Below are 27,780 nucleotides of genomic sequence, written 5' to 3'. Positions count from 1 at the left end.
CCAGCGGCCTGAAGGATCTCCCTCCACAGCCCCCAGCCAGAAGCCAGAAAGACGAGGCAGCTCCGGTAAGTTAGTGGCAGCTAAAACGCTCCCAGTCCATTTATTGGCCACACGAGGTGGTCGTCAAGAGACTAGTTAGAAGGTAATCACGGGAACTAGTGTAATAAATGCCCTGAAGTACGAGAGGTTCACCGCTGGTGAACAAGGCACAAGAGGTCAGTGTTCAGGAAACAGGCAGGGCGGCAGCACACAGGGCTTGAGCGTCGAGTCCTGTGGCCTGTGAGGCCTGGGGGAGACCATGTGCTGGCTCTGGCCTGCTGGAGCACATGGCCCCGGCGCCCCAGCCAGCTCAGTGGAGCTGAGCATCCAGCTCGTACTTCTCACAGAACTTGTCAGTGAAGGGGATGCAGGTGAGGAACTCACACCACTCACAGCGGACGGGGTAGAAGTAGAAGAGGACCACCAGGCCGGCCAGGAGGCCCAGGAAGACCACCTGAAAGACGATGATCTGGCAGCGCTTGCGGTACAGGTCAAACTTGCCGAAGCTGATGTAGGGCAGGAAGGCAAAGGAGAGGAAGAGGCCGCTGATGAAGCCCGAGATGTGAGCGAAGTTGTCGATCCAGGGCAGCAGCCCGAAGGTGAACAGGAAGAGGACCACAGCCGACAGCTTGAAGAAGGCACGCCAGGGCCTTGCCAGGACCTGCCAGCTCTGGAAGAGCTCCACGAACAGGCAGGCCAGGATGCCAAACTGCGAGCCGGCTGGGCCCACCTGGCGGCAGTGTGGGTGGCTGTGAGCTGGTGGGGCCGAGCAGACCCGCCCCAACCCAGAGCCGCGTCTCCCCGTCCTGCCTCCCGTGGCCCGCAGCACACTGAGATCAAGGAGCCAAAAGGAGATGCTCCCCGTCTGGACCCTCCAGGGCCCCAGACTCCGAGCTGGACGTGGACTCGGTTTACGACAGGCAGCAGGTGCACATGGGGGCGTCCCCACTCTGGGTGACAGTCTTACCTCTGCCCGGTATGGCAGGAAAATGGCACTGGCCAGGTTACCAGTGACACCGCTCAGCAGGTAGATGATGGCTATTCGGTGCCAGCCTGCCAACTTCTCCAGGTCCCGCAGGACAGTCATCTGGAAGCAGACTGACACCAGGCAGTGCAGGATCCTGTGGGGTGGGGGTGAGGTGGTACTCAGTAAGGAGGCCGCCCCCTTCACCATCTCTGGCCATCCTGGGGTACCTGGGACCAGCCACCCCTGCTCAGCCCACATGGTATCACTTGCCCAGCGTGCAAGAAGAGGGACAGCCACAGGCGGTAGAACTGGTCAGGCACCTCGGGGTTGAGAAAGGGCAGGAGCCCACACACGTCATCCATGCAGTGCACCTGTGCAGAGTGGCCCGTCAGCACCCACAGTGGCTGGGGGGAGAGGGGAGGGACACTCACCCTGGAGGCCTACCTGGGAGCACAGTGTGGCCTCCTCGTGGAAGTAGCCCCTCATGAAGTCACAGTACTCCCGGGAGGTAATCTCACACCTGGAAGGTCAGGCCAGGATTGCAAGGACTTGTAGAGTGGCCCAAGGGCAGAGGCACCTGACTATGCCAGCCAGGCCCAGCTTTCAGCCCTACTTGCCCACCATCGTTGGCTCTGGACAAGTCCAGGCAGACCCCTTCTCACTCCAGGCCCCTCGGAATCTTGGGTTATTTTGGAACTTGGTGAGGGAGAAGGGCACAGCCCCAGGGCAATCTGCACCCAGGACTGGCCGCACACACAAGCACAGACAGGCACACCCACCTGCCCTTTGTGCCGATGCAGCAGGGCCGGCCCGTGATGACACAGTCCATGTGAGGGTGGTTGGTGTGGTTCCCGGCGCTGTTTTTGGTGCAGATCTGGGTCACAAATGGGGGTGAGTTGGGTCAAGGCCTCCCCCAGCCCTGGGACCCACAACCATGCTTGGAGAATGGGGCAAGGATGGACAGGCTCCTAAGGTAGGAAGCCAGCCTCCCTGGACTTCAAGCTGGCTACCACACCCCGAGACACAGATGAGCCATCTGTCAGGTTGGAGTAATGTCACTTGGCCTCCTAGGCTTCCACCTGGTTCTCCTGTTCTGGCTACCTGCTCAGAGAGGCAGGTGTTTGGTAGGTAGACAGGCTGAGCAAAGGCCAGAGGCACAGCGTCTGAACACCCAGGGTGGTCCCATGATGGGGATCTCTGGCATCGCTAACGGGTGGAATGTGGGTTCCTCCTTCACAAAACAGGGTGACTCACAAACAACCCCTCCACTCTGGCTCACCGGCCACTTGGTGATGTCATCTGGCCACTCGTGGGGGTCCTCGGAGGAAGGCTCATCACACACCCTGCATGAACCCAGGATGTGGTCAGACCCTGCCTTGTACCCTTGGTATCCGTGCCTTCCCGTCCGACTCAACGACATGTGGGGCAGCTGTACCCTCTCCCCCCACACACACCCCATGGAGCCATTGACAAAGGAAGTAAGGGAGGGGCTGGCAGGACTGACCTGGGGTCCTGGTGGCAGACAGAGCCAAACTGCCTCTTGCGGCCCGCAAGATCTGGGGCACTGGGGTGGAAGGGCCACTTCACCCACACTGCCAGCGTGGACTGTGGGAGGACACAGGGTCAGGCCCTGGTCAGAGCCCACCCCTTAGCCAGTGCAGTCTCCAGGAGGCAGGAATCAAAAGTAAAGTCACTGAGTCCCTCACACTGACCCACAATGCAATTTCAATGAAATTACACTCCACAAATGTGCAGGCATGTTGGGAGACTATTAAAAGGAGCTCAGCAGCATAATTCCTGTTAGCTTAACAATAGGAACGACCTGTGTCCAAAATCAGAACTGGTGTAAACTACAGCACCTCCACATGAGATGAAGTAATATAAACTTGTAGGAATCTTTTTTGGTTTTTTCTTGAATTGTTTAGTGGAAAGAATAAGGCAACACCCCTTGTGTAAACTTAGGACATGTGCACAAAAACAGGACCGACGTGCAAAAAGAGCACACCCAAATCAAAGACTTGCTACAGCTGTCCTCTGTGACAGGAGGAGCAGGAAATGGGGGGAGCAGGGGATACAAGGAATAAATGTGAGCGGAGGGCCCTCGCACGGAGGGGCGCCATAATATGCACGGAACTAGGGTAGTGATGACTCAACCGACTCTATCTGAAGTCCCAAAGTAACCGCAAGCACACGGTGGTGGGGGCACAAACCGAGCACTCCTCCTCCGAGGTCTGCACGCAGCCCGACCGGTCATTGCGCACGCAGCAGGCCGAGTGCTTCTCACGCTCACGCGCAGCGCGGATGAAACTGTGTACCTGCGGGTCCTGGCGCATGCAGGGCGAGAACTTGGCACCCAGGTGAATGAGAGCCTCCTGCGGAGGATTGGGATGTGCAGCTGCAGAATCCGGCCCCCTGCGAGCCCAGGGTTCCCACCCTCCGGCACCCACAAGGCCCTGCCCTCACCGAGCTGGGCCCGATCCAGAAGTTCTCCTGCTGCACGTACTTGACGTTCTCATAGACCCCGCGGTTCCGCAGTACCTGCAAGGTTGGGGAGAGAGATCAGACAGAACCCGCTCCAGCCCTCTCCTCACAGAGTGAGGAAAGACGGAGTCCAGAGCCCAGACTCCGCAGATCTGGGCCGGGCAGGGTGCCAGGGCTCACCGAGTCCACAGTCTCATGCTGCGAGAAGCCCACAGGCGCGATGCCGTAGATGCACACGGCTAGAATGGTGACGAGTGAGTGCACGAAGGTGAGCCAGTAGGTGAAGAAGGGCCTGCAGGGCAGAGCGTCAGCAGAGACCGCGTCTCCAACCCAGAGAACCCACCCCCAACCTGGAGCCTTGCCTGCTGGAAGCTGCATCCCACCCACACTCCCACCCCATGCCCACCTGTGGTCGTCCATGTCCTCAATCTGGCGCTTGACATAACTGTCGATACGCTTGCGGTAAGTGCGGTTGGTCAGCCGGCCCACCATGCCCAGCCCATATGGCCGCTTCTCCCTGGCAAAGAACTTGCGCACGGGCATCGCGATGCGCTGGCCCCGCCGCTGACCCGCCGTGCTCACTACCTCCTGCCGCAGCCGCACCTTGGGCTGTGGGGCCGCTGCGCCACCCTCCTTCTGCTTCCTCCAGCCTCGTTCCAGGGGCCTGGGGGAAGGGGCACAGTCACCTCCCGCCCTAGACTCCCAGCCTGCCTCAATCCCTCCCAGCAGGACCAGGATGGCCTCTCCTCTCTGGCCCCCATCTAACACTGAAGGCACTGTGCAGTCATCCACCATCAGCCTCCTCCTCACCAGTGAAAGAGCAATCCTGAGCCCCCCTGGGGATTGCAGAGGTGGAACCTGACCTATGTGAGGTTCCCTGGACGATCTACAAGTATGCCTTACAACACCCTCCATCTCCCTGCTAGATTCCGTCCAGCCTGTGGACCCTGGGATTCCGTTGCTGTCCCACAGGTGGGCAGCCAGGACTTGAATGGTGCCCAGCCCTGGGTCCCACAGCCATAGTGACCAGGCTGGGCTCACAATCCACAAGATGACTCCTTCCCTCGGCCCTCCATGGCATCAGTGCCCTAGGGCCCAGATGCTCCGGACAGCCGTAGATCCTGCCCTCCCCCCTCCCCCCTGGCTGGTGGCACTCACAGCATCAGGTGGCTGCGCTCAAGCTCACTGCGGTCCAGGGCCCCACCCGTGAGGTCTGCCTGTTCTGTGGCTTTCTCCCAGTCTTTGAGTGCTGCCTCCGAAGGGGACTCAAACACCTCGTCTGGGTACGTGGACAGCTCCTCGTGGAGGACTCCTTCCTGAGCAAATACACACGGTCAGGGTGGGATACGTAGGCGGAGGGGTCTCAGGTGATGCCCCTGTGCTCTTACCCGGGCAAAGAAGGATGTGTCCAGCTCGTCGGGGAAGTCAGCTGTGTCCTCCTCCAGGAAGCTGGCGGGAGTGAAGCTTCGGCGCTGCACCCGGCGCAATGTGCCATCCCTAACAGAGCGGCCCTACCAGCGAGGAGGTGAGCGTGCGGTGTGGTGGCCAGCTTAGTTCCCACCTCACCCCAGCCCCTGCACCCACCTTCACCAGGGCTGCAGCTGCCCGGAAGCTCATCTTGGCCACCGATTCACGCTTGCGTCGCCGCGGGAGCCGGTTGAAGCCCGAGCGGGAGCTGGAGAAGGAGCAGAGGGAAGCAGCACCAGGCGTGACAGGTGTGTGTGGGGTACTCAGGCCGTCAGCCGTGTCATCTGCCACTCGGAAGGCCCGGCCCCGGGCCAGGGGATCTATGATCTGGCAGAGGGAAGGAGATGTAAGAGTCAGGGACTGGGTCATCGCTATGGGGGGGGGGGGGGGGGGATCCTTTTCCACCCTATACTCCACTGTAGAGAACACAGCTGCTGGTCTTCCCACTCCCCAATGGGTCCCTGGACAGCTGTGTGGGTGCCCAAAGAGGCCCCCATCCTCGCCTGTAGTACCTTCACACTGCTGTTCATCCTGCGATACTCTCCCACCTGGAGACTGGCCCATGGTACAGTCCCAGGACCTTGTCCCTTGCCCCTGGCCCCCATTCCCAGAGTATCTTGGGTGCCTTTATGGAACCATCTGACCACCCTCCCACACCATGAGCTCCGAGGAACCTCCTCCGCTCAGGCTGGCTGTGTCCCCAGTCCCAGTCCGGGAAGCAGAGTGAGAAGCTGGTACGAGGCAGAAGGTGGGCATACCTTCTGCATGCCCAGCTGGCATGGCCCCACGTACAGTGGCGGGGGCGTCTCAGTGCTGGTCAGAGACACGTTGTCCTGACTAGGCAGGTCTAGCTCCCGGATGACCTGCGGCTTCAGCTTTCCGTAGCGCTGGCTGCAGTGGCGGATGCTCTTGCGCTGCCATTTCTGGGTGCTGTCGCTGTCCTTGCTCACTCCGAACCAGTCAGCTGTGCCCCTGCCATAGGAGGGTCTCAGCAGGGTAACACCAGATCTTCCGCCCACCCCAGCAGAGGCCTCAGAGGCTCTCCTCTTGTGCAGCATGCCCCAACCCAAGCCTCCAATCACTCTAGGGTCCAGGGTCCAGGTGGGCTTGGTCTAATTAAGGGGATGAGTGCGTTCCAGCCCTGGCCACCCCCTAAACAATTAGCCAACTCCAAATTCCTACTAGAACCGCAGACGGTAGGCCTTGCCCAAGTGAGTATTTTACACAGATCCTCAACCCATCATGGAGGGGGGGGGGGGGTCCATGGGGGAGACATCGAGTCCACAGATGGCACTCAGAGCTCAACCCTTAGCCACAAAGCTCGGCCCCAGGCAGCAGCCTGACCTTGGACACCACAGAACTCAGGCAGTGGGCACTGCAAGCCCAGGAAAGCTGCCCATAGCTCTTAGACATGCAAGGAAAAACACTACCGGCACCTGCTGTTAGGAACCCCAGGGAACACCAACTGCACTGGCAACTCCCGAGAGGCCACAAGCCATGCACACGCCAGCTAATGTCAACATACTCATGCCCTGCCCCAGGTACCTGAGCAGGGACCGAGAGAGAGACCGGCGCTGTGGGAGGGCCCTGCGGGCACCAGGGGGACCCAAGAGGGGCAGAGTGTGGACACGCCCAAAGCGCACCTGTCGGCTGTTCAGGGGCCAGAGCATTGGGATGGGGGAGACAGAGAAGGAGAGAGCGAGTGCTGGAGGGGAGCAGAGAAGGCAGTAGGTGAGAGCAGTTGGTCCCCAGAGCGGGAGGAGGACAGGGTGATGTGGGGAACAAGATCGAGGAGAAAGCCAAGACAGGAAGGACCCTTGCTCCGTTCCCAGCCCTAGTATCCAGAGGGGACCCTGTATGATTGCCTCTGTCCCCCCAGCCCCCCACCAGCGGAGCAGCCAAGGCAATACAGTACCTGCGGATGGTCTGGGTGATGGACGTCTGGCGCTGCAAAACTGGCCGCCGGACCTCATGGTGGGGCGAGGGGATATGGGCTGTCTCGGCCGGCATACTCACACTCCGCAAGAAAGCCTGGCGTCTCAGGGGCTGGACAATGGGGTCACGGTGAGGAGGCTGGATGGAGTATACCCACAGCCTCTCCTGGCCAGGGCCTACCTGTAAGAAGCTGGGTTCCTCGGTCACTGGGGGCGCTACAGCTGGTATGTCCAGCTTCAGCCAGGGTGGCTTCTTGCGCTGCAGGCTGCTCGTGCTGTCCCTGCGGGCCTCACTCATGGTTCCACGTGGGGCGAGGCAGGCCTGGGGGGTGTCATGTGTTACTCAGTAACGGTGCTGACAGAACTCTGAAGTATCGCTGGGCCCAGGGATGGTCCTGGTCCCTGATGCTGAAGTCCTACTCCATGCTCAGCGCTAATCTGCTGAGTGCCTGCTTCATTCATCCCTAGAGACGTTGCAGGCATGAACTAGGTCCTCAGACAATATACATTCATTCATGTCGAAAGATATAAGTTCGTAACAGATATTAGAGCATCTACTATGAGTCACTCCTAGGTGCTCAGGGACACATTGGTGGAGAAACAAGGAAACAAACACGGACAAAATCCCTGACTTCCTGGAGCTTAGAGTCCAGACAAACAATAAACCTATAGATACGGTGTGTTAAAACATGGGAAGTACGATAGGGAAAACAGCACATTCCAGTTGCCGGGGCACTGATGCCTCCCTGTAAGGTGACATCTACCAAAGACATGAAGATTGTGATGAGGTGAACGAGGCCAGTGGTTGGCGGGCAAGGTTGTTCCTCACACAGGAAACAGCCAGGCTGGGGGCTCACTCCAGTCTGTACACAGGGTACGTCTCACGTCTGCCTGACACATACCTCACCGTCCTACCATCTGCTACAAAGACAAAGGGCCCACTGCATCCACAACAGGGGTGCGTGATCCCTCCATCTCAAAGAGGAACAGCCACATGGCTTGCAGCGGGCCACGGATGCCCCCACCAGCAGGGGACCTACTGAAAACCACTGGCATGCGGATGCTGCCATGACCACCAGGGGCCGCTATGCGCCCAAAAAACAGATGCACTGCAGTGCCGAGGACTTCCCTCAGCATCTGAGACCCTGCCACAGCACGAGGGCCCAAGCAGAGTAGGGAGGACCCAGAGCAGAGGCCATGGCTTGATCAGGGTCTCTGCTGCGTGGCCAGGTGACAGTGAGGCAACGACCATGTGACCACTGGCCTCTTGGGCACTCTATTCCCCCCTTACAAAAGGTCAATTTCAGGGCAGATCTGGTTGTCCCCCCCACCAAAGGACCACAAGGTGTCTGGAAGCAGGACATCCAAGTTTGGAAGGGTTCCCCAAGCACACTGTGGGGCATGGATAGCAGGCGAGTGGCCAAGCAATACTGAGAGGGCGGAGACTCCAAACTCCCGCCGCTACGTCAAAGAGCTTCAGACCCAAACAGACTCTGAAATTTGGGCTTGGGAATCCACCCACGAACGCCTCTAGAAATAGCCTCCCTTGCAATCCCCTGAAGGAGATATAGAGAAAGCCCCGCCCGTACTTTACAAATAGGAAGACTGAGCCCTGGGGAACAGGGGCTTGACTTGCCCAAGGTCACATATCCAGGGAGCGTGACTACAGACAGCCCCAGGATGCTGCCCACAGCTCCCACTGGACTCACGCAGAACACGGAAGGCAGGAACTCTGTTCAGAGCAACTTCCAGCTGTATACTGACCCGGGAAAGTCGAGGGATGTTGTTCTCACCCCTACACAGACCAGGATATGAGCCGGTTCTCCACTTAGGAGCACAAGGAACCTCTGCCAGCTGATTGGCTTACACCACCACACACATCCATGACCCTCCCAGCTCCCACTGCCCCCATGGCCTCTCCGCACACCCGGCGGCCTCCCATCTCAGCACTCTAGTCATGCCCCAGCCTTGCACATGCATTCTGCCCCAATCCCCACATGTTCAAGGACCCACAGCCTTAGTCAGGCTGGCCCCACCCCTGAGAGGTGCTCCCAGACCTGGATTCCCCTGGCACGGCTCAGGAGTTCACCCACGTGTATGCTGTCCTGTTACCACCGGGTCTGCAGTGGCAAGACAGGCCTGCTCCAGAGCCACTGCTCAGTCAACACTGGCCATTTCTGAGCATGGACTGGCAAGGGCCCATCCTCATGATCTGGAGGGAGGAGGGGCTCCTGAAAAAGACCCTACAATTGCGTCTGGGAGGAGGAGCTGACCACAAGGCCGGGTCAGGGCAGGGATAGCACAAGCAAAGAAGTGGGAAAAGGGTGGTAAGGTACACAGGAAATCTGGCATTCCCCAGCCACTGCTAGCCTGGGCGGACAGTCAGCCCCAGGAACACAACAGCCGTTAAGCTCATGAGGGAGGTACCAGGGCCCTGCAGGTACGCCCAGATCTCCCAGTGTCCCTCGCCTCCACACAAACCCCTCCTGTGTTTGGGGCAGAACCTGGAGGGTGCTCTGTAACCCACAGGGTTCCAGGATCCCCACCCTGCCCCCAGTGCTGTGGGTTCCTGGCCTGCCCCCCCCCCCCCCCAGCTGTGCACAGTTCCCCATCTGGGCCTCAAGTGGGTGGGATTCACAAGGCGGGGAGTGCTCCATAGTGGGCCCCAGGGGTGTGGAGCAGAGGCAGGCCCAGAAGACAAAGAGTCTGGGCTGGGGAGGGGCACAGTGCCTACGCAGAGGACACAGTGGTTCTGTGTCCAGGCCTCCCCCAGGCACACAGTGGGCTCTTGTTCCCAGACAGCCCCTCAGGGGGGAATCCCGACAGCATCTCTGCTCTGCTGACCCCCTCAGTGCAGGAAGAGACCGCAGCCCAGGGAGGGCCTGATTGCATGGGGCCACATATTATCCGAGTCACTCTGGCAACAATCAAGACTGCCCACCCGGGGCCCAGCCCCACCAGGAGACCCCCAAATGGGCATCCAGAAGTGGAGTAGAAAGTGCTGGCAATGGCTTACCAAATGCTAAGGTGGGGGCCAAGCCCAGCAAGGGGACACGAAACAGGGGTGCACATCAGGTGCTACACCCCCAGGCAGGGCAGGACAAGTGCAGGGCCCATGATGAGGGCCCGGGATGGGGCTGAGGCACAAAGGTCACAGGACCACTAGGGCTGCTTCTTTTTTCTTTTTTTTTTTTTTTTAAGTTTATTTATCTATTTTAAAGAGACAGGGAGGGAAAGTCTTTTTTTTTTTTTAAGTTACCACTGGGGCTGCTTTAAGTGCAGGGAGAGGGGTGGGAGTAGCTGCAGCCTCATGGCAGAGGGCTGGGTAGGGAGCCGGGCCAGGTCCTACTGAAGCAGGTTCCTGCTCTGGGGATGAGTGGGGACCCTTCAGGCTGGCACAGTACACAGGTACAAGAGGGGCCGGGAAGCCCATGGAGGGAGGCCCGTGGGGGAGAGCCTGGCCTGAGACACTGGACAGACCCTTCTCACCTTCACCACCTGCAACCCTCTGCAAGCATCAATTTCTTCATCTGAAAATCAGGGGCTGTAGCAGTGCCTGGCACACAGTTGGTGCTTGAGAAGCAGCAGCTAACGCAAACACCAGGCTGAAAAAGACCCTGCAATTGAGTCCGGGAGGAGGAGCTGCCTGCTGGCTCTGTGGAGCCCCCTGAGGACAGCCAAAGGAAGGGGCGGGGGGGGGGGGGGGGGTGGAGTAGGAGGGCCACAGAGCATGCACCACCAGAACAGCAGTGCGGGGCATGGGGGGGGGGGGGTGGCACCTGGGGATAGGACCCTTCAGAGATGCCCAATTTGGTAAGGTATAACCAAGAGGCAGGAGGAGACTGGGGAGCAGTTCTGGCCTGCTCTGGCCTGGGCAGTGGCCAGAGCCATTGTGAGGCTGGATCCTCAGGCGTGAGCAGCAGCCACCAATCCACTCAGGCCCGCTCAGCCCCACGGCAGGACGATGCCAACAGGGGCGGCTGGAGGCCTAGTGGATAGCCCAAATGGCCCAGCCCCAGGACAAGACCCGCCAAGCCCTGGCCCCACCCTGCCCAGGGGACCGCCCACTGCCAAGGTCAGCTGGAGCAATGGGCCCCGCCCAGGACACCTGCCCAGACGTGTCCCCAGCTCACCTGAGCATGATCCCAGGAGGGGCCAGATCCTCCAACCTCCACACTAGTGCCCTGATCTCTGACCCTCGGTCTTCTGTTTGACTCCTAATCTGATGCTCATCCCCAGAAATCCCTTGGGAACAGGGATCACCAGCTGTCTGGCATCCATCCCAGAATCCAATCCTTCAAACAGGCTACTGTGTGGCAAAGCAGAATTCACCTGGCCTCTCTGTGCCTCTTTGTCTCCTGTATAAATGGCATAATGCTAAGAACGGTAATGGCCAGGCCCGCCCCCCCTCCTCAACCCTCCCAAATCTCACCACTTTTCTGTGCAGGAAATAAGGTCAGACAGGAACAGGGCAGGCCTGAGACCCAGCTAATAGCCTGCACAGTGCTCTCTGCCCATCCCCAGGAGGATACATCAATCCCTCCTTCCCCTTGTCACCCGTCACCGGGCAGATGTCACCCCAGACATGTATGTGGAGGGCCCATAACAGAACAACAGAAGGCTCCCTGCTACAGGAGGCCCCCAAAGGCACAGGAATCCCCAGGAATAATCACACTCTGGGACCTAACCAGGGAGCGTGGTGCACAGGGAGCACCAGCCCTGGGGAGAAGTACTGCCCAAAGTTTCAACAGGCATATATGACAACCAAAGCCCAAGCCCCTGACCCCACTGGCTCTGACAAGGGCTGACAGGGTGGATACACCCCGGGCTGGGGAGCCCCAAGGCTCAGAGAGGTTGAAGGTCCACGCCACAAAGTCAGTCAGCAAGGGCGCAAGGGAACAGACTGAGCTATAGCAGATTCTGGCTGAGACTTAGGTGAAAGCATCCCTCAACCTGCAGAGGGGAAAGGCCGGCATCCTACCAACCTGCCTGGCTTTAGGGCAGATGAGTCGCCTGGCCACCGATCAGAGCCCCCAGAAGTTCCCCCCTGAGACGCAGGCGCTCCCTGGTGCCTTGACACCCTCGGGCTTAGTGACCTCCTCCCAGGACAGGCCAACTGCTGGATAGTACTAGAGAGGCCCCAGGAGGGGAAACCAAGTCCCAAAGTCTGTTCGAAGAGCAGAAATGGCCTGTCATCAGAAGCCTGGCACACCTGCTGACCTATCACAACCCGTAGCAAAGGGTCCTCTGTATTCATCTTACAGATAAGAAAACTGAGGCTCAGAGAGGCCAGTCACCACCTGAGGTCACTGAGCCTCCAAGGGAGTTCAAAGCCTTGGGCAATGTCTGCCCAGGAGCTGGGGTGCAAGAGACCTGTGTGCCTGCCTAGCTGGCCCTGGCCAAAGTCCCCCAGGGGTAGGGACAGACCATGTGGGTCCCTCAGGCTGTGGACCTGAGGCTGTGGGCTATCAAACCCATCCCCCAACTTCACGCTATCCTGACCCGGAGCATCTCCGTTCAGGCAGAAGGGGTTCACCTTCAAACACATCCAACCCAGAAAATAGGTAGGAGCCAAGGAATATGATCCTTGGGCAGAAAGTGGATCCTGTCACAGACACCGAGGTGGGGGAGCTGGGGCTGGCAAGGGGAGCACCTCATCCAGAGAGAGGAGCAGAGGGTGTGCCCTGAGCAGTAGCTGGGAGCTGAGAAGACCCTGAGGGAGGGCCCCAAAAGGCAGGGGAGAACTGGCTGATCCCCTCTGAACAAAGGATATGACTTCCCAAGGGCAGCAACTTGGCCACTAATGCTGGATGAGGAACGTTGGTCACAGCAATGCTCCAGCTCTGCTGCCCTCACTTGGGCCGTCTGCACAGCGGGAGGCTGGTTGGCTGCTTGGAAGGGTTGGAAAGGGGCCTGGGGCCTGGTACCTTCAATTTAGGGCCAATCAACTGTTGTGCCCACCTACTAGCCTCTGTCCCGTTCTCAGGGTAAAGGACCCAGCTTGCCCAGAATGACCCCTGGTGACGGGGGGGGGGGGGGGGGGGGGGGGTGCAGCCTTAGGGACTTCTGGGACCCCAGCCAGGTGGTGGGTTCCTCACCTTCCTCCTAATCTCTGGGGACTCTCTAGGGGCCTGGGACTGGCTCCCGGTGGGGGGGGGGGGGGGGGGGATGGGGGAGAATCCAGCTTCTAGCTGGGTCAAACCTGAAAAGCTGGTTTCATCCTTGAATCTTCTCAGCTGGGAAGTCCCAAGGTTGGGGAGGGGGGCTCCCAGCACAAGGTTAGGGCCTTCAGACCCAGGACCCCCGCCCACCCAAACAGACACAGAGACACGGGACCCAAGCTGCACAGAAGGAACTCTGCTCAGGAACCAGCTGAGCCTTGGGCAGGCATGACTGTGGGATCCCCTGCCCATTCCCCACCCAGCCCCACAGACTTGCCCCCAGCAGGACAGACAGCCAGGCCCTCCCCCAGTCCCCTGAGCCCCTGGGGTCCTGCCATCTTCCCTGCAATAGAAAGCCAGCCTCTAGGTACGCCCCCACTCCCCCACCCCACCCCCTGCTGCTCTTGGTCACTAAGCACAAGATAGGGGGTGTCTTTGGGAGTAGATCCCAGGGCCCCCGCAGCTCCAGGATTTACAGATTAGGGAGACAAAGGTTGTGAAGCGGGAAGTAGGGTCAGTCCCCCGCCCCCACCTCCCCAGCTACTGCTATTATTGGTGATATTATTCCCATCCACAGTGGCGACGGCTGCGGCAGGGATGATTCCCGAGGAGTCCCACCCTCGGAGCCGGAGTTTCGACTTGGAGCACCACCCACCGGTGGCGGCCGGGAAGGAAAACGTCAGGGGGGGAGGGTTACAGCTTGGAGGAGCCTGGGGACACCCCCAGACTCCGAGCCCTCCCCAGGACCCTCAGCTGTTGGGCGGGGGCTGGAGCCGCGCTGTCCGGCCCGATCGGGCCGCTGGGACGTGCTAATCCGGCCATGGGCTATTTTTGCGCCGCGCCGGGTTAGGAATCCCGGGCTGGGCCGCCTCCGCGGGTGAGTCGGGAAACTCCGGGAAGGGAAGTCCGGCCGACCGGGGCGGGTACTCGCCCGACCCGGGACCCAGACCTGGAGCCCTCAGCCAGCCCGACTCCGGTCGCTGCCGGCGGCTCCGGCCACGGCTGGCTGAGGACGGGCCCCGGGGGCGGCGGACGCGAGCCCCGGAACCCGCCCGGCCCGCGGAGCCCTGCGCCCCGCTCCCGGCGCGCTCACTCACCGCAGCCGCCGCCGGCACCGAGGGTCCTCGGGGGGTCCTGAGGGCTCCGGGGAGGGGCTGCCACCGCCGGCCGGGAGGGCGCCCGCGCCGAGTCCCCGCCCGCGCGCCTGTCCGGCCCGCCCGCCCGGGAATGCCATGGAGCGAGGGGCGTGCGCGCCGGGGGCGGGCCCGGCCGGAGGGGGCGGCCGCGCTGACTAAGGGCTCAGGAATGCGCGCGGCCCGCCCGGCTCGAGGCACCTCCTCCGGGAAGGCCCCTGGGCTCCGCTCTCTCCGTGTCCGGCCGCTCGGACACCTGTGGCTGGGGTGGGGGGGGGGGGCGGGGGGGCGGAGGGGGGGGGCGGTTTGGACGCCTCGGCCGGGGAGGGAGGGCCTAGGGGCCCAACCGGACAGAGCCTCAGCGTCAAGGGCAGTCCTGTGTTCCTCAGCCTCTCCCAGACTCTAGAGTGAATCCTGACCTTATTCCTCCTTGACTTGTGCTTGAGAAAGGGGGGAAGGGGCGGTGTGGGACAGTGTCCCTGGGTCTCCTGTAAAGCGAACCACCAACCTCCTCCAAAGGCCCACACTAAATCCCTCTACGTTCACCCAGACCCATGTGAGCACTCACACTTACCCACGTTCCCGCTCGTGCATTCAAGCACGTACACACCCACGCGCTCTAACCACTCTCCCTGACTCACACATTCACACACACCTGTTTACAGACTCACACACACACACACACCTACACACACACACAAAACTGTACACACCATATCAACTTGCACATATTATACACATGCACACAACCACAATTGTACACTCCCATCTGTGTGTTTACACACTGATGCACACCCTCACAGCAAAGGATTAGAGCAGTTACCCCCTCCCTGGCCCCCTGTGCTCTCCAGCAGGCACTCCCAGGCCAGGCTGGGCCTACGACCCCAGAAACATTCAGAGCAGAGGCAACACTGTGGCATCCACTCCTTGCTCTTCCCTCTTTCAGAGCCTGCCACTGCCCCTGACAGGCTCATCCCTGCATTGTCTGAGTTGGATACAAAATGACCCATCTGCTTGAGGCTGATGGGAATTTCCCAGAGTCCCTCTCTCTCGACATCCTAGGAGTATGCGGGGTCGAGAAAGACCTGGAAATGGGGGAGGGGAGTTCCAACAGCAGGGCATAGATAGGGCTGACCAGGTCCTGTGAGTGGTGGACGAGCCTAGGCTTCCTTGGGGTGGTCTCTCTTACTGCCTCAGAGAAGACATAACTGGGACCACAGGTCTCCTAAGGACCCTTTCACCAGATGCCAGAACACCTTGGGGCACATCTGGCCCAGCACAGCAAGCCTCGCAGTGTCCTACAAATATGTCCTCAGGCCCTTTGCTGGTCTGGGACCAGGTGGCACTGGCCTGCCCCAAACAGAGCTGCTGCCACCAGTGGCCAACCATGCTGGGCCTGACCGCAGACTTGGTTCCTGACCACACAGAAAAGAGAGTTGACAGCTTGAGGAGGCAACCAATGTATGGGCTCTGGAAACTGGGCAAGGGACAGAACCCCTTGATCATGGCCTCACCTGTACCAGGGAACAAAGTGGTGCCGGCACATACTGGGACCTCTACGAACACGGGCCTGTCAACACAATTCCTAGGTAGAGGGAGGCAATGAAAGCTTTGGAAGGGCTACAGGAGGACTCCTCCATGGGGTGCGGGGTGGGGGGGGGGGGTGGTGACTACAGGTGCACTGGGGACACAAGGCAGGAGGGAGCCTGCCTGGTGCTGATGCTCATGGCTCCTGCGGCCTACACGTGCCACTCCTCTCATGCCAGGCTCTCAGCCAAACAGGACAGTCTCTCCATACCAGGCATTCTCGACCCCTGCCAGGGGTAAGCAGGCCCCGCCCACCTGGTTGCCCAGACTGGGCTGGCAGGGCCAGCAGTGGTGTCAGTTCTGGAGGCCGGGGCCCGGGCTCACGTCCAAAGCATGCCACGGCTGGGCATCCGGTGTTGGCAGGTCCCCCTCCTGCAGTGGATGCTTCAGGGTGCCACTCCATGACCCGCTCCATGACCCAGACGCTCATTCCCAGCTGCCAGGAGTACTGGCCATGGCTGGCCCACAGCTGAAATCCCCCTCCGAGGAGTCACCTTCAGTGGACAAGAGCCGCCTTCCCAAAAATCATACTCTTTCCCCAGAGAGGGTGGTCTATGTGTTCAGTGACAGGTAAATGGCCTCCCCCTGTGTTCATTTAAGCTATCTCCGAAGGGCCCTCTCAGCACTGGGCTTCAGTGGGAGCCCCAGCAGTCTCTGTTGCAAACCCTTGCCCCCCACAGGTGTTGATCCCAAGGCATGTCTCAGTATACCCTGGCCGGCAAATCCAGGAACCCCCACGTTCTCAACCCAGCTCAGCATCCTGAACAAGGACCTTGGAATCAAAGGGTGGTGGGAGCAGAGGCCTGGACACGTGAGTGCTCAGGCCTGGACCTAGTCCACATGGACACATTCACACCTGTATGTTCTGCTTCATGTCTGTCCCACTGCCCTGTGCTCTGGGGAAGGAGCCCCTACAGGGAAAGCCGGCTGCCGGTCCTTCTCTTTCCTCTTCGTCCGAGCCCTAGAGAAATGGAAATCAACTGCAACTGCGGACAGGTGGCTAGGTGTGGATGGATATCTGGACCACCCCCATGGCTGTGGACCTCACTCTAGGACCTGAGGGGGGAAGATCCTGACCAACAGCACGAGTCCCCATCAGCTACCCTGGAATCCTCAACTCAGCAGGCCAGTTCCTGGGCTTTGGGGAGCCTGGACGGGCCTGGCACCAGCCCCTGGCTATTTGGGGAGGAGAGGGAAGTGGGCCAGGCCAGCCGGGGGCCTGAAGTCACTAGCTATTTCCAAGGCAGCTGCCTGTCCCTGTGTCTCAGTGCATGGCAAGGGGTCCCGTAAGTGCCTCGGGCCAAGGCCCAGCAGCATTGGCGGCACAGCCCCAGAAAGGGAGGATGCAGCCCCCATACATCTCCTTGGGCTGCCTTCTCTTCCCAAGGGGGCTCTGATCCCCCTGCCCTGCCCAGAACCCGTCAGATTCAGAGCGCCTTGGAGGCCACTTGGGATGCCAGAACCGCTACGAAGCTGCCAGAGGGCTGGCCCTCTGCTATCTGCCGTGGAGTCCACTGGGCCCTGACCCAACTCTCCCTTCAACAGTGTCAGCATCCCTCCATCAGAGAAAAGGACACTGGGCTAGTGTGCTGGGTGCTCTGCAAGAGTGCTGCTGCTGGAACTGTGGCCTCTGTGCTGTCCCTTCAGGGCTTTAGTCACGGCCCCTCCGTGGGCTGGCCCAGCCCCAGCACCGACTCCTTTCAAAGCATGGAGGGTGTCCTCAACTCCATCTCGCCCTGACAGCCTCCAGCACGTCTACCGGCCCAGCAGCAAGGCACACTGAGGACAGAGAAGGCCCTAGGACCCTCCTCCCACCGGGACCACCTTCTCTGACCCCCGGCCAGCCTGCCCAGCAGGCCACAGTGGGAATGCTCAGCCCACCACTTCCAGCCTGCGGTGGGGCCTCAGACCACTAACCAGGAAATGGGGGCGGGCCGGTGGAGGGCCCACCCTGGAGAGGTTTCGCAAGCCCCTGCACTCAGGCTGAAACATCTGGAGAAGTACATTGCTGGCACCGGCCCTGCCTCCTCCTCCTGGGGGCCAGGGTGTGCTCGAGCCTCTCTCTCCTCATCCTCAAGGTGGGGATAAAACACCCCTCCAGGAACAAGCAGGCTCCTCCCCGATTTCTATAAGGACCATGAGCCATTTGTAAAATGAGAATAAAAATTAATACAAATGGCATCCACCCTGCCCCGGCCCTCACCAGGAGGAGGGGCCCAACTGAGGCCTCACTTTCCCTCCTGGAGAGAGGGAGGTTGGAAAGGCAGGAGAGAAGGGGGACTGGACACAAAGGAGGGCAGGAAGGGGGAGTTCTTGTTTGGGCAGAATGCCTGCAGGGGGTAAGGAGGAAAGAAACGGGTGGGAGTCACATCTAAGCCTGCCTTACAAGCATGGATTTATGACACATTGCCCACCCCCGGAAGGAAGCGGCACATAGTGCCACAAACAGCTGGGTGGCTTCCAGCAGGCAGCTGGAAGGCTGCAGCCCTTCCCTCCCCAGGAAGTCCTGATGGGAGCCCTGAGGGGAGGGGGCCAGCAGTACTGCTGGCCCAGGGCCCAGGCTGAAGTTCAGCTCCCAGGCTGTTCAGAGGAAGGGCCTAGCTGGAGACCAGAGTCCTCCCAGCTGGACTGACCCTGTGCTCATCTGAGGCCTATTCACATTCACATGGCCCATCCGGGCACTTCCTACCTGACATCATCCTATGCCCAGTCGCTGAGGCCCCACAGGTACCCCCTTCCAGGGCCAGGGTCACAGAAATCAAAGCACAGACGGTGCTCCTCAAGGGTTTTTCCAGAGTGGGTGGTACAGGAGGGTGGGACTGTGCCAGCCACAGCAAAGGGGACCTGCAGGGGAAGAGACCCTAGAGCTACAGTGTGTGTTTGTGTGTGGGGGGTATTCTGCTGGGTGTTGAAGCCAGTACCCTCTGGTCCGCTGAGCCACAGGAGCCGGCAGTGTGCCCCTCCCCGCCATGGTTGTCCCCAGCCAACAGCCCCCGTGCTTGAACACTTCCCACTCACGGCCCTTCCTTCCTCTGGATCAGGCACTGCCCTCCCCAGATTCCCCTCCCCTCCTCTTCTGGACTCCAATCCGACTTGAAAGGTTACAGGCAGGGTGAGCAACATCAGAGGTGGAGGGCCGCACGTTCCCCACAGGCCCCCAGCCGCCGCCCTTCCCGGCTGCAGGCTGCAAGCGCAAGCCGGGTCTTCCCGGGTCCCCAAAGTCCTAGTCCCGGCCTCAGCCTCTAGAGGAGACTGGCCGTGATCCAGCAAGCCCGTTCCAGGGCGTGGGCAGGCTCCTCTGGGCATCTTTGGGCGGCAGAAGGGTTGGAGGCTACACTGCAGACAGTATTCTCAGACCCGCTAGCGATGATGACCCCGGCAGGGGCTTCCGGATACGCCTGGCGTCCGCTTCCTGGACAGTCTTCCTGGCCCACTCCCCATGTCCTCTCCCCACAAATGCCCCCCGGAGGTCTGGAGCAAGTAACACCCCTCCCCCGTCCAGGAAGCGCATTCCGAGGACCGGGACTCAGCCACCACCTCCCTAAGGCGCACTCCGCATCACCCCACCCCCCGACCGGGGCCCCTCGAGGGCCAGGAAGACACAGGACGGACCAGTCCTCCTGGGGGTCTGACTACTGGCTGGCGGCCGTGCACGGACCGCGGTGCATACGGGGGCGGGAGGCCGGTCACTGGGAGAGGCACCAGGCTGCGGGGGTGCTCGCCCCAACCCCAGACGCCTTCTCCCGGGTCTCACGCCACGAGAGTCCCAGCCGCCCCGGGCCTACGTCCAGGATGGGCGGAGGCCCCCCGGCTCCTCCTCCGCGGGCGGATCCGCGCCGCGCTCGCCGCCACTGCGCCGGGCTTCCGTCCTCCCGCGCGCAGGCGCCGGCGGCACTTCCGGGGTCGCCTCGGCGGGGCGGGTGGGCTCCACGCGCTGGGGGTCCCCACGCCCGGAACCCCGGCCCCAGCCGCGGGATGCCCGCGCGCGGGGCGGGCCAGGTGAGTGTGCGCCCACGTGAGCGCGCTTCTCGCTCCCCGCGCGGCTGCCCCGCGCCACGGCCGAGCAACGGTCTCCGGGGCGATCATCTCCCCCCCCCCCCCACCCCGCCCCCCGGAGTCGTTCAGCCGGCGGACCGCTGAGCGAGAACCCGGGGGACAGCAGTAACGCGGGCCTCACTTCCCAGACAGGCGCCCACCGGTGTGTTGGCCCTGGCTCGGCTGCTCCATCTGCCAGGAGAAAAGCTGAGGCCCGGCCGAGGTCGCAAGTGAAGTCTGGGAGGAGACCCCGACACCGGCTTCTTGGTTAAATGTTGTACACTCAGACCCAGCTCAGACGTTCCCTCCCCAGGGGCCGGCCTGCTACAGAAATGACCCTGGCTTGGCCCAGGGGGCCACTTTCTCACGCTCCTCGCTTCGGGGCCTGTCACAGCCGGATAAATGGTCTCTCTATACTTAGGAACCTCGTGTTTGCCCAGGTTGTGATGGAGGGCTGGTGGGCACCCACATCCAGGCCAGGCTGTTTCCTGCCCTCCGCCGGGCGGACCTACTCTGACAAGAGACCCTTGTCCCCAGGTTTTGCCTGGAGACATCCCAGGTGGAGGGTGTTTCTTTTTAATCTTTTAAAGTAGATTTATTTATTTTGAGAGAGAGAGTGAGAGCGAGCCGGGGAGGGGCGGAGAGAAGGAGAGAGAGGCATGCAAGCAGGCTCCAGGGTGTCAGCTCTGAGCCTGCGGGGCCGGGTGGGGGGGGTGTCTCGATCTCATGGAACCGTGAGATCCTGACCTGAGCCACCCAGGCGCCCGAGGGCGTTTCTTCCTAACATTCTTTGAGTGCTTGCTGTATGCCAGCCGAGTGCATACCTGACTTCTCTCATTTTATCCTCGTAACTTTGTGTGGCAGATATTGGTTACTTTTCTACAGATGAGGAAACAGAAGCACAGCCACTTTAGGTGATTTTCTGGGGCCCCTTGTTCAGGGAACCGTCATTTCCAACCGGTGCCAGGGAAGCATGTGAGGTGCCCACGTACAAAGTTTGAGGCGGTGCTCACTCTTGGGTGCAACAGCAGGGGCACCCCCACTACTTAGCCCTGGGCCAGTCCATCACCACAAAGGCCTGTGAGGCAGGTTCAGATTCTAGGTCTCTGATGGGGAAACTGAGGCCTCTCTCTCAGCCTCTGTCCCTGTGCAGCTTTATGAGTCCCTCCCCACCCAGGGTGGACCAGTGCTGACCCAGAATGACCCAAGTGCCATGAGGCAGGCAGGGGGCCAAACTCCCAAGTGGCGGTGTCCCAGCGCCTGACCCCATGGCGGGTATTGGCAGATGGGCTGGGCTGCAAAGACGGTCACGTCAGTGTCCACTCTCAGTAGACTGGCGGTCTCCTTTTGACATGGAGCGTCAGCACTTATGTTAAAAATAATGGGTCTGTCACATGCCAAGGAGATGTGGGTGCTACTGAAGACCAGCCCTTGAGCGGGGTGTTTCCCAGGCCCCAGTGCTCACCTGCTCCCTTCATCTTATCCCACTTGCTGGAGAGCAGCTGGTCTCAGAACAGCTGAGCATGTGTGGTCGTGTTTCTCAGGCTGTGTGGCAGCAGGTGGGAGGCTGGGTCTCGTCCCTTGAGAGACCTCACCTTTGCCCCGCTTGCTCCTTATCATTATGATATCCCGGGTCATGAGAGGGGATAGTTGGGGACTCACCAGGGGTCATGCCTGAGCCCTTGGGGTGGAGCAGAGAAGACAGCAGGTGCGCAAGCAACCACCTGTGTGTGGCCTTCTGAGCCATTCTGAGGAGGGGATGGTACAGTGGGAGCCCTGCCAATGTGTCAACAGGGTGGGTGGGAAGGGAGTGTGGGTGACACAGCAACACAAAACCCATTCCTTGGCCGGGCCCCATCAAGGTCATGGCTGTGCTTTTAAACTCCTGGTTAGGGTCAGTGCAAAGGGCTGGGTTCAAGAAATAAGATCAAAAGTTCGTTTGGTGGGGGGGGGGTGCCTGGGTGGCTCAGTCGGTTAGGCGTCCGACTTCAGCTCAGGTCATGATCTCACGGTCCTCGCGATCGAGCCCGTGTCAGGCTCTGTGCTTAACAGCTTGGAGCCTGGAGCCTGCTTCGGATTCTGTGTCTTCCTCTCTCTCTGTTCTGCCTCCGTTCGCCCTCTCTCCTTTTCTCAAAAATAAATAAAAATTAATACAAAAAAGTCTGGGGTCCATATGATGAGTGGGAATAAGAGTACCAGCCCTCCTGTCCTAGGCTCGGATGCCCACTCTCCCCTCCCCGGGCCCTGCAGCCCTTTGCCACCAGGCTGTGCATCCGCAGCATGTGGAGGGTGTGTGGATTAGAATGGCTACCCTGACCCTGCCACCGACCGCCTCTCCTCGTTTCCCAAGGCTTCCTGGGGCCCAGCATGGGGCTGAGTATAGCATTCTGCTTGCACCTTGCAACAACCCACCAGGTGGCTGCCTGCCTCCATTTTGCAGGTGAAGCAGGCAGTCAAATATGGTCCTTGAACTCCACCAGCCTGACTTCACCACAGAACCTATTCAGAATATTTATTTTGTCTGTTTTCATCACAGCTTTCCCGAAGAATGGGGCAAAAAAAGCAGCGACTGTTGGAGGCACGACGGCGTCAGAGCCTAACAGACGGAGCCCAGATGCCTTCCACCATGGAGCCCTGCTTGGGGCCGCCTGCAACCCTGGGACCCCAGCGCAGCATCTATTTTTCAAGCCCCAAAAGCCACTCTGCACAACTGGGATCTGAGTTTTTCGACCAGCCTGCAGTCCCTCTGGCACGGGCATTTCTGGGACAGGTAATATAATGTGGCCAAGGAATGAATAGGTGAAAAGTCTTCAGGCTGAGAACTCAGTTCCCTGGCACATTCAGCACTTCACAGGCCCTCCCTGGTTCCACTGTGGCCTGAGCTCCTCTCCTAGGTGCTCTGTTGACCTGAAAGCACCGCCCCTCCAGTGATAGCCCCTGGAAACTGCCCCCTGCCCTGTCCTCAGCCGGTGCCCCTGTCCCCTGTGGGTGCCACCCCTGGCCCAGGGTACTGTCTGAGCCAACCACAGCCAGCGCATCTTCCTGGCATAACGCCTACACTGACGCCCTCCTTGTGGAGCTGACTACACCCAGGGTTGTGGTCCAGGCCAGGGGTGCTACGGGCACCTGTCTTGCTGCTCAGAAATGCCTATCAGAGCTAGGTGGGTGGGAGCTGAGTAGGATGGTCCTTTGTGGGTTAGTCCAGTGGAGGGGGCTACACAGGCTCTGGGGTTTCAGCTGTGTGGGAAGAGCATGGGGGCCCTGTGCCCCCCACGCTGCCCTGCACTAAGCTAAGCATTTCAGTCCAAGGGGGACTTGGGGAGGAGGAGGCAAGGAGATGGGAGGCCTTACCAAGAAGACTTGGAAGTGTGTGGTTTCAGTGGTGCCGACTTTCCAACCCAGCCCGGGCCGGAGCTTGAGATAGCTGCTAGCTGTGGCCAGGACACTTAGTGAGCAGGGCCTGTGGTCCGGGGGGTTGAGCAGGCCAGAGGGGACAGCAGGGGACCCGGCTGGACCTGGGTGCCCTGGTGTATCCTGAACCGGGGAGATGAGGCCCAGGCTGTGAGCTATCACAGTTGAGTCTCTGCTTCTTGCTGCTCTAAGCAGACCGACTGCCCACAGGTCTTGGTTCGGCGACTTGATGATGGCACAGAGCTCCGCGGCCGCATTGTGGAGACGGAGGCATACTTGGGGCCCGAGGATGCAGCTGCTCATTCGAGGGGTGGCCGGCAGACCCCCCGCAACCGTGGCATGTTCATGAAGCCAGGAACCCTGTACGTGTACATCATCTATGGCATGTACTTCTGCATGAACGTCTCCAGCCGAGGTGAGCAGAGTCCCCTTAGCTGGCAACTGGGAGACCCATGGGAACACCAGGCTGGGGCAGGTATCTGACCAAGGAGGTGTCAGTGCTAAACTAGGTTGCAGTTTTAGGAATCCTGGCTACACTGACAGGGCGGTTATAGGTGCCAGAGGCCCCCACGGGATAGAGGTCATGGGTTGACCTGAACACAGAGCAGACAGGTTCCACAAGGCCACCCATGGTCACAGAGCTCAAAGGTGGTGTCCCCTGTGGCCCAGAGTAGACCTGTGGGGGTCCGGTTGTGGGCAAACAAGGGTGAGATCAATTTGGGTTGAGTTGGGCTCAGGCCAGAGCCTTGCCAGAGGTCAGTTACAGGGTCTGAACCTGTTGTTCTCAACGTGCTACTGGCGTCTAGTGGGTGAGGCCAGGCATGATGCTGGATAGCTCACAGGCACACGCTGGCCCCCGTCACACAGAATCACCTGGCCCCAAACATCAGTAGTGCCCAGAGATGCTGGTCTAGAGCACCCAGGAGAACCCATTCACCCTGTGGGACCTGCTCTGGGGCGGCTTCTGTTCTTCCTGAGCAGGTGGCTGCTTTCTGGAAGGCCTGTGCTCTGAAGGAAGAACCCACAGCGTCACCCTGCCAGAGGCACCGCTGACCAGGAGCAGGGTCTGCCTGGCCCATTCTGACTAGCCAGTCTCAACATCTGTATGTGTGTTGAGCTTCCTCCCTGACCATCCCAAGAAAGAAAATGCTTGAGGAGACCACAGAGAGGCGTGGGGTCTGGTATGCTGTGTGTTACACATGATTCCAGTGGCCTGGAAGTTGTGATTGCGCAGAGTGGACAGCTGGGCCTGTCCAGTGTCAGAGCCACATGGGCCCCAAGATTGGTCCCATGCCCGGCACAAAGCAGGTGTTGAGCGAAGCTGAGTGACTGGAGATCAGAGGATGGTGGGGACCACCCCAGAGGGTCGGTCCTCTTACCACCCTGGAAGACTTATCTTGGTTGTCTGGCTTTTCTTTGGCAATAGAACCAACCCCCTCTTGTGAAGTGGGACTGAACTCGGACAAGGAGAGAGAATGAGTCTGGGGATGCCTGGGGCTATGGTCAACAAAGAAGGGGAGAAGCCTGGAATTTCTAGGGTCGGGGGGCAGGGGGAGGGTGGGTACAGCGGACAGGGCAGACACGGGAGGTAGCACGTTACTTTCTGGACACATGACCAAGATGCCCCGGAAACATCCAGGTCAGGGGGGCAGGAAACCACATGGGTGCAGACAGGGCCAAGGGTCATCCAGCTAGAGGGAGGAAGAGGGGAGGCCAAGGACATGGTCGTTGCCTGCCTGCCATCAGTGTGGAGGTGCCACAGAAATGACCAGGAAGGCAGGTGGTATAGACAGAGGACTAGCGGGTGAGGATGGGGAGACTTGGTGGGAAGAGGTCATGCTTTCATCAGGACGTGGGACTCAGATGCATTCCAGGAAAGGGGCGTGGGGACAGAGGGATAGGCTCCTCCTTCACCCCGTGTGCAGGGGCTCATTGAGACACTGAGGGACATGTGAGGCACCCACGGGGCACCCTGAGGATGGTGGGCTAAGAAGGGCCCAGGAAAAACAGAGGCTCAGGAACTTGAGGTTTCGCTTGCTCCCGACTAGATTTTGAGATACTTTAAAAAATCGGTTGGTTAAGGGACATCTGGTCACAAAACCCCCAACACTTGCCAGGTGCTGGCTACAAGGGAGAGCATGGCTGCTGTAACCACTCAGGGCTCCCAGGTGCCGATGGGGAGAACCTTGTGGCCAAGGTCCAAGAGTGGAGACTGGCCTGGCCACCTGAGCCTCTTCAGACCCCCTGGTGGTGGGGGTGGGCCAAGTCGGTAGAACAGCCTTGCTGGAGGGTCAGGGCTCCTCTGGCCAGGGTCATCACTGTCCCCAGCCATGCAGGACTGAAGGAATTTGGGGAGATGCATCTTCCTGAGTGAGCCCCTGGGCCCAGGGTATCCATTTGCGGTCTCCGGTCTCTAAAGTAGCTTCGCCTGAGCACCTCGCTGGCTGGAGCATTTGACTCTTGCTCTCAGGGTTGTGAGTTTTGAGTCCCACGTTGGATATAGAGATTACTTAAAAATTAAAAAAAAAAAAAATCTTCAAGTAGCTTGGACTGCTACACAAAGAGCCAGGGCCGGAAGGAGGTGAGGGGCTATGCCGGCATCTCTTCCCACATGGTCTCCTGTGTCGCTGGGTGGGGCTCCCCCAACATCACGAGCACACTGGTGGCTGCTCTGAGCCAACCTTTCAGCTTGCCCAACAGATTCCAAGTAGGTGAGGTGAATGGGGTGCCCTGGGACCTGGTCAGAATCTGCCAGGTCTCAGGCCGCCTGCTTCCTGGTGGGTTGGCCGTGCTCACAGACACCTGGCTCTCTGCGGTTTCCTTTGCCAGCCTCACAATTGCTGCCAATCACCAAGCCAGAGGAAGCCAGAGAGGAGGCTGACTACAAGCACCCTCCAGGCTTTTTTTGAGATAGGTTCTCCCTAACTGATGCTCAGGCATTCAGGCTGCATGGGGGAAGCCCCCACCTGGCGCCACAGGTCGTGTGTGCAGAAGGTGGAGGTAGCCGAACCTGGACACCGAGTGCAGGGCCGCCCAGGAAGGCAGCTGCGTCACACCCATAGCGCTGCACGCACCCTGGGGTAAGGAGGGCAACCGGCCTGGGGAGACCTGGCTTTCTAGGCTGTCTGTCTGTCCCACAGGGGATGGGGCATGCGTCCTGCTGCGAGCGCTGGAGCCCCTGGGGGGCCTGGAGACCATGCGGCAGCTTCGCAGCACCCTCCGCAAGGGCGCCGTGGGCCGAGCCCTCAGAGACCGTGAGCTGTGCAGCGGCCCCTCCAAGCTGTGCCAGGCCATGGCCATCGACAAGAGCTTCGACCAGCGGGACCTGGCCAAGGACGAGGCTGTGTGGCTGGAGCGCAGCCCCCCGGGCTCCAGGGAGCCGGCTGTGGTGGCAGCAGCCCGAGTGGGCATTGGCCAAGCAGGAGAGTGGGCCCAGAAGCCCCTGCGCTTCTACGTCCAGGGCAGCCCCTGGGTCAGTGTGGTAGACCGAGCGGCCGAACAGAACTCACAGGCCTGCTCGGACAAGGCTTTTTAATTGTTCAAAGACCAAATAAATGCTTTATGTCTGGAAAAGAGTACTGCTTGTTATCTCTGCCAGAGCGCCTCTCGGTAGCCAGCGTGCGCTTAGTCCTTCTTCCTCCAGGACGGGACACTGGGGGCCGTGTGTGGCAGGAGGCTGAACGCATCATTCCTCAGGCCTGCACGAGGGAGGGGAGCGTGTACCAGTGCAGACTCACCTTGAGGATGGGGATCAGCCCAGTCCCTTGTGTATCATCAGGTGTCAGAGAGGGAGTGACAGCCTGGTCACGAGCCTGCTGGCGGTTAACGCAAGGGCTGTGGTGAGTGAGGGCAGGGCCACTCAGGTGTTCCTGGCCCCCGGAAGGGCGGAGGGGTGGGGGCAGACGTGTTTCTGTGTATCCCCCAGGGTGACCAAGGGAAGGCAGCAGTGGAGGGGGTCAGGGGATGAGGACGGGGTTGGGAGGAGGGTCTGACAGAAACGCACGGCCCGAATTTGCGTGTGGAACGAACGCAGCAGGCCTCCCTCTGAGGCGTGAGTCCTGCACACTCCCTCCAGCTGGAAGCCTCACCTCAGCTCAGATACTGAGGCTGCCTCCAGGACCAGACGAGACCGAGAACCTGGAGTACAGCAGGCCCAAGGCTGCTGCTGGACTGTAGTCGGGCTTCAGGCACAAGAGGGCTCAGCCCGCTGTAGGGGTGGGAAGCCCAGGGCTGGGGAGAGCCCAGCAGCCCCGCCGCTGGCAGCACCCGCTCTCCGCCTCCTCGTCCTCGGTCTGGTCTCAAGGGAGCAGTGCCTGGAACACCGCGATGACTGGGTCCTCATGGGTGGTCACCACCAGCACACTGCGGAACTTGTCAAAGAGCATGAGCAGCTGGGAGCGCCGCGTGTTTTCATTGTACATGATCTCCTCCAGGTGGTGGCGGCCCCGGAAGTAGTGCAGGAGCCTGGGGGGTGGGGGAAGGACAGCATGAGCCCAGGTGGCCTTTGCCCTCACAGCCACTGGTGGGGATCTCAGGGTCTCGGGGAGGCGGCCACCCACACCTCC

At 60.3% G+C, this 27,780-nt stretch overlaps 3 protein-coding genes across 23 annotated transcripts in view; 1 reads left to right on the top strand and 2 right to left on the bottom strand.

Annotated features, from left to right (window-relative positions):
• Positions 1-66: 66 nt before the first annotated feature.
• Positions 67-14,358, bottom strand: RHBDF1 (rhomboid 5 homolog 1). Of its 5 annotated transcripts, XM_060647896.3 has the most exons (19): positions 14,147-14,347; positions 7,070-7,210; positions 6,870-7,000; positions 6,500-6,604; positions 5,713-5,926; positions 5,072-5,281; positions 4,876-4,998; positions 4,646-4,803; positions 3,894-4,151; positions 3,668-3,779; positions 3,470-3,544; positions 3,217-3,378; positions 2,511-2,611; positions 2,286-2,349; positions 1,786-1,880; positions 1,451-1,526; positions 1,277-1,377; positions 1,007-1,160; positions 67-769 (listed from the first exon to the last, which is right to left on the bottom strand). In XM_060647896.3, exons 2-19 carry the CDS (start codon positions 7,184-7,186, stop codon positions 350-352), a joined length of 2,676 nt encoding a protein of 891 aa, XP_060503879.1. In that variant the 5' UTR covers positions 7,187-7,210; positions 14,147-14,347; the 3' UTR covers positions 67-349. The 5 variants fall into 5 exon arrangements, with proteins under 5 accessions (XP_060503879.1, XP_060503878.1, XP_060503881.1 ...); XM_060647895.3 differs by having other exon boundaries at positions 6,870-7,210; positions 14,147-14,354; XM_060647898.3 differs by lacking the exon at positions 6,500-6,604 and having other exon boundaries at positions 14,147-14,341.
• On the top strand, positions 13,760-26,788 carry MPG (N-methylpurine DNA glycosylase). 6 transcript variants are annotated; one of them, XM_060647912.2, is made up of 4 exons: positions 13,760-13,926; positions 22,341-22,574; positions 23,426-23,630; positions 26,356-26,788. In XM_060647912.2, the coding sequence occupies exons 2-4, from the start codon at positions 22,353-22,355 to the stop codon at positions 26,748-26,750; spliced, it is 822 nt and encodes a 273-aa protein (XP_060503895.1). In that variant the 5' UTR covers positions 13,760-13,926; positions 22,341-22,352; the 3' UTR covers positions 26,751-26,788. The 6 variants fall into 6 exon arrangements, with proteins under 6 accessions (XP_060503895.1, XP_060503894.2, XP_060503897.1 ...); XM_060647911.2 differs by lacking the exon at positions 13,760-13,926 and adding an exon at positions 19,547-19,768; XM_060647914.3 differs by lacking the exon at positions 13,760-13,926 and adding an exon at positions 19,880-19,967.
• The window catches only part of NPRL3 (NPR3 like, GATOR1 complex subunit), a 43,261-nt gene continuing 42,213 nt past the window's right edge, over positions 26,733-27,780 (bottom strand). For 11 of the 12 annotated variants that reach the window (XM_078440409.2, XM_078440417.2, XM_078440410.2 and 8 more), the window contains one exon: positions 26,733-27,679. In XM_078440409.2, the coding sequence (XP_078296535.1) occupies positions 27,514-27,679 (166 nt within the window). In that variant the 3' untranslated portion in view covers positions 26,733-27,513. The remainder of the gene's footprint in view (positions 27,680-27,780) is intronic. The other variant, XR_013552987.2, reaches the window with a different exon arrangement.

Source organism: Panthera onca, chromosome E3, assembly GCF_046562875.1.
Source record: "Panthera onca isolate mPanOnc1 chromosome E3, mPanOnc1 haplotype 2, whole genome shotgun sequence".
NCBI classification, from domain to species: Eukaryota; Metazoa; Chordata; class Mammalia; order Carnivora; family Felidae; genus Panthera; species Panthera onca.
The sequence above is the reverse complement of the archived record's forward strand: the minus strand, read 5'-3'. Positions and strand labels throughout refer to the sequence as shown.